The sequence below is a fragment of the Chlamydotis macqueenii genome, chromosome 1, assembly GCF_036417535.1.
Source record: "Chlamydotis macqueenii isolate bChlMac1 chromosome 1, bChlMac1.mat, whole genome shotgun sequence".
In the NCBI taxonomy this organism is placed as follows: Eukaryota; Metazoa; Chordata; class Aves; order Otidiformes; family Otididae; genus Chlamydotis; species Chlamydotis macqueenii.
The window spans coordinates 98,904,697-98,919,097 of record NC_141556.1 but is presented as its reverse complement, the minus strand read 5'-3'; the positions used below and the strand labels follow the sequence as shown (position 1 = coordinate 98,919,097).

Sequence of the window (14,401 nt, the reverse complement as noted above, 5' to 3'; positions counted from 1 at the left end):
CAGCCTGTCCTCATAGGAGAGGTGCTCCAGCCCTGTGATCATCTTCGTGGCCCTCCTATGTGCGTCTATCTACAGAGCTGTATTTACTGACATGTGGTACCCTCTCCAAGTGATTAATGTCCTTCTTATGTTGGCGGTTCCAGAACTGGATACAGTACTCCAGGTGGGGTCTCACCAGGGCAGAATAGAGGGGCAGAATCACCTCCCTTGATCTGCTGGCCACGCTGCTTTTGATGCAGCCCAGGATGCTGTTGGCCTTCTGGGCCACAAGGGCGCATTGCCGGCTCATGTTGAGCTTCTCGTCCACCAGCACTCCCAAGTCCTCCTCAGGGCTGCTCTCAATACATTCTCCACCCAGCCTGTATTTGCACACTCTCAGAATAAGCAGATTGTGACTACTGCAGCCAAAAGACAGCTGGAGAAATTAAGAGGGGTAACAAAAAAAAAAAAAACAACAGGGAAAAGAATGCAGATGAGGCTGATGGCCTGCTGCTAAATGATACAGCTCTCTAAATGTCACTCTGGGCTTCTTATTTTCTAGCTCCGTGTTGCCTGTTTGCAAAAAACTTACCACAGCTCCCTCTAGGATAATGATTGAATAAAATTTCAACTGCTGCACAGGTCAGTCCTCCAGTCTTCCTTACTCCTTTAGCTGCCCCTCAGAACCTGATTTTCAAGGCGTTTATATCTTTTCAGCATCCTGGTGAGGTAATATATCACATGCCTGGGTGTATCAACACTCCTCAGTTTATTTCCCCCCCACCTCCACTCAAAATCACTGAAGGCACAAAATACTAGCACATTACTGAAATGGTTTTCTTTTTCTCATAATACAGCTTAAGCTGTGCTTTTAAGCCGCAGAAGTAATGTCACATGGCCGTTCCCTGGGATTCATAGCTGGCCCAGAGACAGACCCTTAATGACAACCAGTCATTATTGTTAGGACAGTCTACAGGCTCTTTAAAAGCGGGAGAGGAAAATGCCTCAGAGAGCTTTTAAAATGGTTTTCTGGCTCTTTGCATCTACCATTTGTTGTGTACAACTCGCCCTTATATCTCACATTTGGCTGCACTATGAATTTCTACAGACTTTCGCTACAGCGTTCGCGGCATCAGGCAACAGCTCCGTTCAGTTTCTTTATCCAGCATTTCCAGCACAGAATTACCATTAACACTGATGAGGGCTTCACATTGTAAACCCGGCACATCGAGCTGAGAACAGCAGAACAAAATCCCTCGGAATCACAGCAAACAATCACACTCACAATCAGGCTATCCGCTGCTCTGGCTGCCTTACTTTTTAAATTATGCAGTACCCGACTTGGTCTGCTGTGAATTCTTGTTGGAGTTTCACCAGCAGAGTCAAATCAGAGGTGCGAAAGTGTAAATAGATGTTTTACTGTCTCTGTTAAGAGTGAGCCCCAGCAACTTTTAACTTTGGAGGAACAATGGTTGATTCGTGTCTGCCTCAGGCACGGTATTAACGGCTGCTGGGAAAAGTCAGGTGAAAATAGGGCTTTTCTGCCTCTAGCATGCAAATGAACTGAAGTCCTTAAAAATCTCCTCAGTCCAACTCCTGGATTCCCCATGCAACCCAAACTATGATTAGACACCAAGCAGTATCGTTTACTGTAATCTTTTATTTTTCTGTGTGATTTGTAATTACGTTCTTCCCCACTCCATAAATTCACAGACTTCAGAAAGAGGACTGGGGTTGTAGGCTTACATTACTTGAATTCTTTCAGAGCGAGCAGTCCATTTTAGGACAAGGATTATATTGTTGCTGGTGCTAAAAATTCACACGTAGGCTTGCATTACACAGTGTTTGACCAAACCTGGACCCTGTTGTTAATGCCTGGACAACCACAAAGCATACGTCCTCTCTGAAACACTTGAAATAAAACGGAAAGCTCTTTCCTTCAGTGCTTCAGCCTGAAAGTTTCTGCCAAGGAGAAGCAAACAAGCAATATTACAGCAGGTCAGGAATATATGTCAAGCATCTGAAACATTCTGACCTGAATGGCAAAAAAGGGAACTTTTCAGCAAAATGTTCAGCCAACACAAATAGTCATTTTTGCTGCAAATATTACTGTAAAAACAGGGCTTGAGTTATGCTGCATAATGGAGCAGCCTGAATTTTTTATTTGACCTGTTTGCTGCTCCTACTGAGTTTAATTTTCCCAAATATCCTACCAAGCTAGCATACTAGAGACTTTCCACCGAATAATCAGATTTTAAGTGGAAACAAACTTTGAGAGAAGCAAACTTCCAATTTTGAATTGCAAATGATGCCTCTGGACGTTTGAGAGCAAACATTATGCTTGATGAAGAGTGCCACAATGACAGCCAACAAAGCACATGTTCAGCAGCGAATGCTGGCAATCAACGACTCACAAATAACAGGTAGGCCAAAAACTGCTCGAGGAAATGACTCCAGTGAATAATTCCAAAACACACTGAATTCAAGAAAATCAGGATAGGGTTGTCAACAACTTGTTAACACATGAAAAAATGTATGAGGAAATATTCACACACATTTTCAAACACTTTTGTATTTTCGTCAGAAAGAGTAACTGACCCTGACTCCTTAAATTTCCTGGACTATATTTAAAGAATTTAAACTATGCTTTTTCTGAAAATAAGTAGCTTTCTTGTTTTTCTAGCCTTACATGTAACAATACCAACAGAACTCATATTTAAATGGACAACTTCTAACACATAAAAGAGATCTGAAACCAGATCTATCTGCAGTGCTGCAGTACAATCCAGAAATAATGCATTTTTTGTTGTTTTTTTTTTTTTTCAATTCAGTTACAAAGTGTCATGAATGACCAAAAAAGATGTATTTTGGTAATTAAAAAAAAAAAAAATCACATAACTGTTTACAGATTAAATAGTTTGGGGTTTTTTGGTGGGTTTTTTTTTTGTTTTGTTTTTTTTTTAATTCCCATAGTTGGGCATGCTGCTTCCTGACAGCGGAATTAGAACTTGGAAATTAATGTATAATATCTGTGATATACAGTCTCAGACTTCTAAGTGAAGTTCCAGGAAGGCAACTACACATTTTGTAATTTTCACTTCCAGAGCCTTCAATAAAATTTCATGAAGTTTTTACCCATGTATCTTAATTGTCATTCATAAACACAAAGAATAAGTTCTAGCTGCATATTCATGTTTGTAAATCGAGAACTTGACTGAGCTTGATGAGGTACCTCACTCTGGAAAACAGAAATTTGGGGTTAAATTTTATTTAAGTTCTATGCACAGAAAAGATGCACAGTTACCATGCACAATGGTCTTCATTTTGAAATTAACATAAATATAATTTTAAATCTCTCTTTCTTTTGGTAAGCAACATTATTTCTTTAAAAATCTGGTTTGGTTTTTCTGTTTTGAATCAGCTTTTCACTTTGTATGTCTATTCAGAGATTTTACATTTTGTGTATCTCAAACCCAAGAACTTGTAAAATAATGGTCTTTTTTTACAAGGAGGACTATCAGCTGTTTATTTTCTGCTTTCAGACAAACTCTTGCAACTCTTGCACTTTGATATAGCTATTAATACAGCTAGAAACACCAAAAAATGATTACAGACCACTTAATGAAGAAACATCCTGAATCCTCAGGTGACTTTCTTCCCTTGTTCGCAATATAATTTCTTTCCTCCTTTCCTAAATATGTGCTTGCAGTATACAGAAACAACAGCAGCAATACGTGACAGTGACTTTCACTTTACCAAAAGGTTATATACAAACAAAAGCAAATACAGAAGCAGGTTGGGGTTTTTTTTGTGTGGATTCCTTCTCAGTTTTGAAATCCATCACAGACTTGGTAGAAATTCAGAATTTCTAAAAATGATGTGTTGGAATTAGAAACTTTTAAAAATTTTTTTTCAAATCCTTTTTCTTGGTAGAGGCTGTGGATTAAATTGGCTATTCCTGCTTCATAGCAGGTTCATGAAGACTAAGTGCCTTCAGTCCCACCTACATCACTGATGTGAACATCAGTGATGTGAACATCAAGTATAAGAAAGCTGCCGTAATGCTTGGGTTGCCTGAATCCCATATCACAACACATATCTCACAGTCATACTATCATCCAACAGCTTAATTCATTTTGAGACACAGAAATCCTTTAAATATATTTCTAATTTTACACTATGTTTTAAATGTATTGTTTCAAATGGCTATGGAAGAGTAAGATTCATATACATAAAATGATAGTATACATTGTAACTCCAGAGAGTGATCATATAAATATATATATAAAAACAGAATCAGAAATATAAATAAGAAAAAAAAAGAAATATAAATAAGTGGGAAAAAAAAGAAACAGATAAAGAAAATGAAGTGTTATGAGTCCATTTAAGATTTGTGGTGTACATAAAGTATTTCCAGCTGCGTGACTCTTGGGCTCCATTTTTTTTCCCCACACAAATTAAACAACAACTAATAAGCCCTTTCAGACCACAGCCTCACCAACTGGTTAGCAGGTGGGTGAAGTGATTCTGTCTCTACTACTCAAGTTTAGAAAACTTTCCATCTGCTTTGTATCTGCATGAAATGTTCACAAATGTGAAGTAATACACAGTGGACTAAAAAATAATAAGCTCAAGAAGAAAAATAATGAACCTGATCAAAACTGGAAGAACTATGAACTCACTTCCACCCTAAAGATATCCAAACAACCCAAGGACTATTATAAAAATGAACATCGTGCTCAGAAAACAGGAAAGAACAGCAAGACATAAATCAAACAAAAATATCATGAGGTTGTGCTTTAGCAAACTGCATGACTTGTACGGCTTTTTGTGTACTGAGTTCTGTCCCTACAGCCCGCTACAGAGCTAGGATAACTCCAGGCAGCCTAAAGGACACAAAACACCCATGTGTCCATAACCAGCGCAGGTCTTGTTAGTGAGAGCTCAAGGTGGCCTCTTGATTAAAAAGTGAATTTTGACAGGTAAGAAAGAAATCAGCCCTACTCTGTACTTTACAGGGAATAGGAAAGGAATTTTCATGTGAACTCGAGATGAAACACAACACCAGGAAAGGTATTATGAACCATTTGCTGTGCTGAGGTTACAAAAGCCTTTTGTCAAAGTAAGGTTCACAAGCACGTAGAATGGTCTGCGATGAGACGATCAATAAGGATAAAAAGATCCCCTCGGGTATCAAGAAATTATTAGATGCCATGGAGTGGTCAGAAGGGATAGAAAGCTGAAAAGGAAATACAGAGTTGAAGGCTTTGACTCCTCTCCTGTATTCCTATGAGGTATTAGCGTAAAATGTGCCTGCGCTATGGCTTGGAATCAGACGTACAGTCAAGCACATCCTTCAGTCGAAGTCAGTGAACAGTAACGTACCAGAGGACAGGGATATCCTGTGCACCTCCGGCAATGTGCTTTTAAATAGGATACAACAGGGCTGTGACTATTTTAAACAAACACCAGTTCTAAAATCTGTAAGAAGAGACAGGCTTTGCATCTGCAACAGACACCGTCAGGTTAAACATTTTTTCCTGACCAAGTACATTCGGCACACCTACGAGCATGTGTTGGGCATAAAGCTTTAGCATTCTTCCAGTAGCACACAGACATGGGTAAAAAAGAGCTGGGACCTTATAATTTAGATTAATTGCTTACTACGGGTATGGTGAGAGGTGCTGCGGGAGTACTCCAGCTTCAAATAACAACTGAGAGCAGCCATTAGAGCTGATGCAACCCCCCAGGCCCTTGGGGTTGAGTTGCAGAGTGCTTTACCTCTGCGGTGATGCCTGTCCCTCCCTGTTGCTGACAGCACATGGAGAGCGGCAGGGCTCTGACTGTGGGTCTCCTCAAGGAGCTTCCCTGACTCACCGTCCTTTGGTATCAGTTACATCCTTCTGCACGTAAGGCTGCAGCAAGACCCAAACTGACTTTAAGTCTGGCTTCTCACTTTTCTCTCTCAGTCCATCAGAAGGCAATGCTGGAAGGACTTCCAGCGCTCGGTCCCTGGCCAGCAGCACCACCGGCTCCCTCTGCGGAAGGAGCACATGTTACCTGCCAGACGTGTCTCTCTGCAGGACACGAAGCGGGTGTGGAGCCGGCTGCAGCTTTTCAGACAGGTCTGAGGTTTGAGATTAGCCAATTTTGGCAATGGTTACACGGGAGTGATCACGGATTTACAAATCTGCATAGGACTGCCCAGCACCCCTCACGTTGTCATACCCAATCCTTGGTCGTACTCAACTTTAAGGGTAGCCTGGGTTTGTTTGCAGACACCAATGGTGGGGAGTGAAATGGACAGATCATGGCCCACACATTCCCTGAACTGCAACAAATGTCTTCCCAGAGCGGAAGGGCTTGGGCTCACCCATGCCGGTGTACCCACCACCTGGACCCCACAGCCCCACTTCTGTCACCGGGGAGTGATGAGCTGCAGAGAGGGAGTGATACTGCACTGCTTGAAAATGCAAGGGGTGCAAGGACGTAGCAGTGGAAAGGTAACTAGGAAGAAGGGAATAAAAATCACCTTTGGCATTCCCCTCCTCAAAAATGTGCACCATATCAAATCCAAAGCAGGAGCTTGCCATGAGGAGCATTTTACTGAGAGCTCACCTAAAGCAGCTGTGAGAAGTCCTCTGCCATGTTAGCAGCCTCCTTCCTTCCCCGCGTTGTGCAATGAGCAGAGAGCACAGCATCGTGGTACCAACATGCAGGCTCTGCTGCCCGCACCACTAAAGCATATAAAATAGGGGCAGAGAGAGAGACCACCACATGCACTGTGGGGCTCCTGTGCAGAACCCAGCAGTTGCACGCAGAACTCGGACTGAATTTGGTCTCCATTAGAGGACATCAGCTTTGACTGGCTATGAACAGGTAACTTGAAATGGTAGTTCAACACTGTTTTCAGCTCTGCTGTGCTTCAACTGCCTAACTGGAAGGACAATAAACAGGGAACATTCTGCTTCTGTTTGGAACACAAAATATGCAGCACTGGTTCCTGCAATCAAATCCCCAAACCAAAACACGATAGGCATGATTCCCAGCTCCCCTATTCAGCAGATTGCTGCAGTATATCCCTGCAACATAATTATTTGCACCAATCATTTGCCAAATAGGGGTGCAAGATTTTTAGAAGAAATATGCTTGACAGAGAAGATAGTTTTTGAACTGGTTTGACTTTTTCCCAACAATTTGGAGGGGTTTTTTTTTTGTTTTCTGTTACCTGGCAGGTAACAGAAAAAAATTGCTTTGGTAAGCATGTTGGTTTACTGTGTGTAAAATGCTCACCAATTACATTATTGAAACATAATTACTGTGCAAACAGTCTTCTCTAATTATATATTTTAAAAGCAAATTCCATTAATATGGCTGCCTTCCTCCTTTCATCTCTGCTTTCTTTTTCATGTTTCTGGAGCAGCAGTAGGAGGTAATGAGGATGGCCAGCCTCTGGCTCAGGATGCAACCCAATGCCAGGGGCCAGGAAAAAAGAGGCAAGGTCCGTGTCACCTGTGCAGCAGGCTGCAGTATCGATGCAGTTCTTCCTGCTTACCTTGGCTCCATTTCCCTTCCGAGCCTTCCCATTCAATTGCCACGGCAAGAAGTGTGCTACCTTACAAGTAAAGGTCTGAGAAGAGTATTTTGCTGTGTTCCTTTTTGAAGCTTGCTGCATGTCAGACTCTGGTCTCTTGTCTACTGAAACACTTTCCAGGACTTGGGTCTGAAGCAGCAGAGTGCATTTCTCCCTGTCTGTCTGCTTTAAGGACAGAGGATTTTGCACTAGCATTAATGCTAAAAGCAATTTGACATCTTTTCATGTAACTTCAGTAAGAGTATGACATTTTGTGCATTATATAAACCAATTCACTTAAACCCTACTTAACCAAAGCTCTTATTTCATGACATCCTCGTTATGTCCTTAGGTGCCAACACACTCTTCAGTTACTCTCTCTCAATGAGATAATTCTTATCTCATCACAGTGACGTTCCAGAGTGTGTTGAATAACCAGGACTGTAAATGAAAGTTTTTAATGCAATTAGAAATATTGCTTAAGTTGGAAATTAATTCCTAGTTAAGGCATTGATCTAATAAGGAACGTAAGAGCATTTTTAAGTTTGTGAGTTCTACTGAAAGCAAATGATTAATCATATGATTAAAGTTAAGGTGACTTGCCAGAGCAGAGCATAAGAGTGTAGGACATGTGTTTGGACCCAGTTCAGAAAGATACTTAGGAACATGGCTAGCTGTAACCTACAAAACACTTAAGCACTTAAAACACTACATAAGGTCAGAAGGAAAAGGAAGATCACATGATGGCCAAATCTGCCATCTGTGGTTTTCTCCCAAACCTCTGCTCAATCTTACAATGGGTTTCATAACCCTAGCATAACAGCTTTTCACAGTTTGAAGAATAGCAAATCATTAATAACAGCAATAATAAAAAAATAATAATATTAAATCTTTCTCTCAAAGGGATAGTCAGGAAGCTTTCTCTAGCCTTCAAGATCAAACAGCTGCAGTTAAAAGTTCAAGAAGTGAGTGAACAAAGAAAACAAATTTTAATTATAGAAGATGAAGAATCAAAGACATTTATTTATGTGCAATGTAAGATCTAATATGTCACCTTGCCGCTGCATTGGTGATTATTTTCAGACTGCTGGGATTACGGATCAGTTTATCCAGGATGCTGACAATCTGCTCAAACTTGGGTCTGTTGTTTCTGTCTTTCTGCCAACAGTCCAGCATCAGCTGATACAAGGCAGCTGGGCAGTCCATAGGAGGTGGCAAGCGGTACCCTTCATCAACAGCCTTAATCACCTGTACAAGGATAAAAGTTTTTGAAAACTTAAAGGCACTTAAATCAACTTGTTTTTATCAGTTCTCTGAACCACATTAACGTGGACATTCTGTGTTTAAACAAACGTGTTTATTCACTAACTGTCTTGTCGTGCAATGCCTCTGGTTTATCTGCAAAGTAAACCAGGCAGTAAATTAGGCATACAGAAAGGGGAGTTAAGATACTGCATGTGACTTTGAGGAAGGTGAAGAGTCTAGAAAGGATCTCCAAAACTCACGCTTGCTTAAACTAAATCCATGAACAAAAGCTACAGCTAGTAAGGTGCTTGTGTAACTACGCCAAACTTCAAAAAGTCTTGAATATCTCTTGTCTGATCACCCTTAGCAACGCATGCTTTCCACACTCTCCAGTGGACACCAGACTTGGCAGAAAACCAACATACCTTCTCACGGGACATCTTGAACTGATAGATGGAAGGTCTTGTGGATAATCTCACAGGGCCAGGAAATATTTTTAAAACACACCACGAGGATGACTGTACACTTTCTACTAGGCAGTGCAGGCTCAATTCTTTTAACATTTGTCTAGACTGACAGAATTAGTCTAGATTGTCTATCATTTGTCTAGATTGACAAAAAAAAAATTACCCCAGAATTTACACTGTTACGAAGCTTTTTAATACAACCTTTTCACTAGGGTATGACACCTCTTGATCGGTCCTACAGTATCTATTGCACCATGAATAAAAACCCAATGTATTCTAAGTAGAAAATGATAAAGCCATATTCTGTGAATCTTCCCTTTTTATCTGGATCAGTTAATTCAAAAGCAGGAAAAACTATTCTGAGTCAGAACAGAGATAGGAAAACAGCTCATGGTTTAAGCAGCCATGAAGCAGAGGTACATAAATGGGTCAATTCCTCTGGTTTTGATTTTAATGTGACATTACTAAAGGCATTCCACTAGTATACCAGCCTACCTGTTAATCTCCACAAAAACCAGAAAAACCGTTCATGACGAGTTAAAAGAGATGCATAGTTTTCTACAGAGACTTGGGTTCCAGAGGTACTCATTTGAAATGAAGTTTTCATCACTTTTTCATTGTTTAACAGAAAGTAGTATAGAGAACGCCTGACTACAACTATGATATCGACTTTTTAAAATTTAGTACTAGTGATGATATATATAAATCCTTTGGAAAATCTATTTGTGTTAGTGACTGTACTTCAGAAAATTTGGTTCATAAGTAACTCCTGGGGAATAAATCTAGGATTAATAAGACAACAGAAAAACAACCCAAAATAGATACAACAAAAATCTTATTTGCGGAAATGTTGTGCTTCTTACAAAAATACTGGGAGAGATCCATTAATCATTTGGATTGCAGGCTTGGATAGTTTACTAATGTTGCAAAGAAGCCTGCATTGGAAATCTTCTAATCAGATCACTCTACGTCTCTATTTTATCTGTTGATTACTTCCAGAAGTATTTTGGCTTCATTAAACTCTTAGTAGAAATGCTTTGCTTCTCCTTTTCAAAAGCTCCAAGAGTAATTTATTCTGTATTTGACATCTACATAAAACTTCTACAGAATATTACACAAGTGGAACCAAAGGGGATCAACAGAAATTTAGCAGGGTTTTCTAACAATAAGCTAAGTAATGTGAAAAGCAATGACCTCATTGCAGTGGAACTGTTTGAACCATCTTACAAATAAAACACCAGTGTGATAAAATTCTCTAATACGTTCCTTCAGAGGTCCAAAACACCCTGCTATAAAGATATTGGCTTTTTTGTTAAGTTCATTGGAACTGTTACTTCACCAGGAAGATTTGGAGATTTTAATTTCTACATCTTATTCAATGTCAATGTCAAAAACTCAGAGCCACCTGGTTTCATCATGCTTCACTTCCTTTCACAGCTTGATCCTTTATTTGAGAACATAACTCAGATAACAATATACTTACATCCTGGTTGGACATCTCCCAGTATGGTCTTTCTCCATAAGACATCACCTCCCAGAGAACAATCCCATAGCTCCATGCGTCACTGGCTGATGTGAACTTTCGATATGCAATGGCTTCTGGTGATGTCCATCGGATAGGAATCTTTCCCCCCTAGGAGCAAAACAAAATAAAACAGCCCATTTGACTGTAATATAATTAAAATAATTTTGCATTATTATTTTATCTCTGAGATTTCAATTATTGTTATCTTGGGGTAAAAACCAGCATAAGCTGGAAAATGCTATTGCCACTGGTCATGAAAGCATCTTCTGCACTATACAGAGTAAAATACATAACAGTGCAAAATCTACTGAAGCTATAGATATTTTAATCTAGAAGGAGGTAGATTTAGATTAGACATAAGGAAGAAATGTTTTGCAATGAGGGTGGTAGAACACTGGAACAGGTTACCTAGAGAGGTGGTGTATACCCCATCCCTGGAAACATTCAAGGCCAGGCTGGAGCGGGCTCTGAGCAGCCTGATCTGGTTGGAGATGTCCCTGCTCCTTGCAAGGGGGTTTGACTAGATGACCTTCAAAGGTCCCTTCCAACCCAAACTATTCTGTCATTCTATGATACATAATGCAGTATACACACTATACGCATGCACATACATATACACATATATATGTGTAGCATAATATGCATAGATAATAATAAATGGTAAATATGGTAGATTTTCAGTTATAAAATGTTTGGAAACTGGCAAGACAGCCATACAGCATTATGGATGAAAAAGCTAGTGCAAAGTCCTTGCTTACATTCTAGATCCCTTTGCACAGATGTGGAACCTGCATGGTTTCACCATGCTTTCACCCCATGTTTCCTAGGACATCAGAGGAAAATGAGGGGCCACAATGTTGCTCTGTTTCACTAATGCCAAGCCTCCAACTACACAAGGGAGTGACTGCGACCATATGCATAAATTTCCCATTCCAAAGCCGCCAGAGGCAGTCACAGACAGACAGATTTGGATGGGGTCTTCTGTGCAGTGGGGAGAATGCACAAATGTCATCTAGGGAAGCAGTCTTGAACATTTTTTGCAGTCACAAGAGAAGCAAGCCGTGATTAAACAATGGAAACCTGAAAATAAAGTTACCATTACAATTAATACCGCAGTTAGAAGAACATCTCTCTCTGATTATGGCCACCATTTGGTGCCAGAGGTCATACTAGCAAAAAGCACACAAGCAGCCTCAGGTTGAGTTCTGCAAGAGGAGAATTAGAGGGAAGAGACAATTTCCAATTGTGCCAGCTTTGACAGAGGTTTTTAAGACTCTGATTCGCGAGTCACACATGAGAAAACAAAATCCTAAATGGAAGCGGTAAAAAAACTTGTTACTTAAGGCAATTCTGGAGTGAATATATTTGAATACAGAAAACAGAGAGTTTAAAGGTATTTCCAGTTCCAGGAAAGCACAGCATGTACAAAGATGTATTCTGAAGATTTCACACTAGACTAGCTATTTGAGGTACCTCTGCAATCCCCAGTATACTACAGTCATACATCTACCTTAACGAAAAGATAAGCCTTCATTTTACACACAATCCTTAAACTCAGGTAAACACTGAATTTCGACATCGCTTGCGGACCAACAAATAGGACAAAGAAAATAAACAGCAGTATTTGAAACCACTGTTTCATCACAGAAGCCAGACTAGAAAGCCTGATGCCTCTCTCTTTCAAACCTGGAAATCCGTAAGATGATGTCCTTTAGTCACAAAAAGTACATCGTATTTTTCTATTCATAATAAGTTTATTAATAATTCCCAGTTCTGCTCCATAATAGTACTGAGAGCATAAAAACGATATTGTTTTTCTCATACTCAATTGAAAAGCAACAGTACACCCACTTTACAAACGTCCAGGGTCCCTCAGTGAGTCCAAGGCACAGCCAAGAAACACGGGAAGCTCTCCTGTGTCCTAGTGTTCTCACAACAAACCCACTTACGCTTTTAGATGTGGGGATGATAAAGAAATCAATCCCACCTTTTCAATTGTTTTTCTATGCGTACTAGCAGAGTAAACTTTGTTTTCCAATAAAGAATGTCCCTGCTGGGGGAAAGTCATACCCTAAATTTACACAAACAAAACCCCACCACCAGGAACAGAAACAGCTTCCAAATCAAACATCTCCTGCGTGTCCCAGAGGATCAGAAGTCGCACGCAGAACGGAGCAGACTTCCAGTGCAGTTGCATAGCCAAGGTGCCCGAGCGCAGCCTGCACAGAGGAGTGGGCAGGGGGAAAAGAAAGCCCAATTTATGGTGTTTTTGTCGTATGAGCATAATGGCTCGTTCTGTGACACACAGAAGTATCATTTTGGAGTTTTCAGAATATTACTCTCAAAAAAAATCTGAATTTCTGTAGGTGGCTTCAGGTTCACTTTTTAAATTTCATGTTAAGATATGAAAATGGAGCCCTTCTTGCTGAACTCTAGAGAAATAGTTCCCACACATCACATGGAAAAATGTGCTCATGGCTAGAACGCGAGCACTTTAGGCAAGGGCAGGAAATACCATATTTGATAGAAGGTCTTTATCTTTATAATCTTATGGAAAAAGTCATTTATACAATCAGAGAAACACATTTACATAAAACGATATCAATTATTCTCCTAACATTTTGGGTCTGTTTATTGCAGGGTAACGAAGATCAGAAACGAAACAAAGTTGTTCTGGCTTTGCTTGTCTTAGTGAAAAATGAAGGTGCATCAACCCTAGATTCCATTACAAGGAAATAAATTTTCTTTGTTAAGTCTCAGCTGTAACTCTATACAAGCCTACAGATACATCTAGTATTATCATAAATGAGAGTAAAATAAGAGTACTAAAATGTAGCTAAAAAAGAAATCAACTGCCACTGAATAGAATGCAAAACTATAATTTTGCTATTCTGCTTCCAAATTTGTTACAAAAATGTCAATCTTATCTTTGTATTTAAAAGGGGACTTTGTTAACTCATTTTTTGAATAATTTAAGAGCAAGAACAAGCAACAACAAAAAAAGTTCTGGTAAATATTTTTTTGACAAATAAGCATTTTAACACAAAAACAATTCCCCCTCAAAGGATTATGCAACATTCACATTTTGGCAGATGTGCAAATATCAATATATGCAGAAAATCTGAAGAGTCATATCAAACTAAATACACAGTTTTCTGTTGTTATTACCTTTGAAAATTATAAGGCTTACTGTAATTCAAATAGTTTATTTTGAAATTAAAAAACCATGATCATTCAGCATTAGAAAATCCCTTTGCACTTCCACCATTTTTGAAAAACATGGAATATACATATCACCTCTTAAACTTTCTCCTTTGCCAGAAATCAGCATCATCTTTGCAAATCCTTTGCTAGGATCAAAGATTATCTTATACAATATACCTCTGCATAAACTAAACCTAACACCTTCTCATAGACCATAGAGTTGGAGCTGGGAAACTAAGCTCCTCTACTTGTTTTTCACTCGTCTCACTTTTTAGTTCCTTTCCCCAGTCTCCTGATATTTAAAATGAGTATAATGATACCTGCTCTGTAAGCTGCTATGATGAAAGCGCTAAGAAATTCCTACCTGTTTTGTTTTTTCTTTTTTAAAAAAGATATTGACTGTATGTC

At 39.6% G+C, this 14,401-nt stretch overlaps 1 protein-coding gene across 3 annotated transcripts in view; it reads right to left on the bottom strand.

Annotated features, from left to right (window-relative positions):
- The window catches only part of EPHA3 (EPH receptor A3), a 234,182-nt gene that overhangs the window by 10,774 nt on the left and 209,007 nt on the right, over positions 1-14,401 (bottom strand). For all 3 annotated transcript variants that reach the window (XM_086763042.1, XM_086763049.1, XM_086763056.1), the window contains 2 exons: positions 10,748-10,897; positions 8,607-8,800 (listed from right to left, as the gene is read on the bottom strand). In XM_086763042.1, the coding sequence (XP_086619168.1) occupies positions 8,607-8,800; positions 10,748-10,897 (344 nt within the window). The remainder of the gene's footprint in view (positions 1-8,606; positions 8,801-10,747; positions 10,898-14,401) is intronic.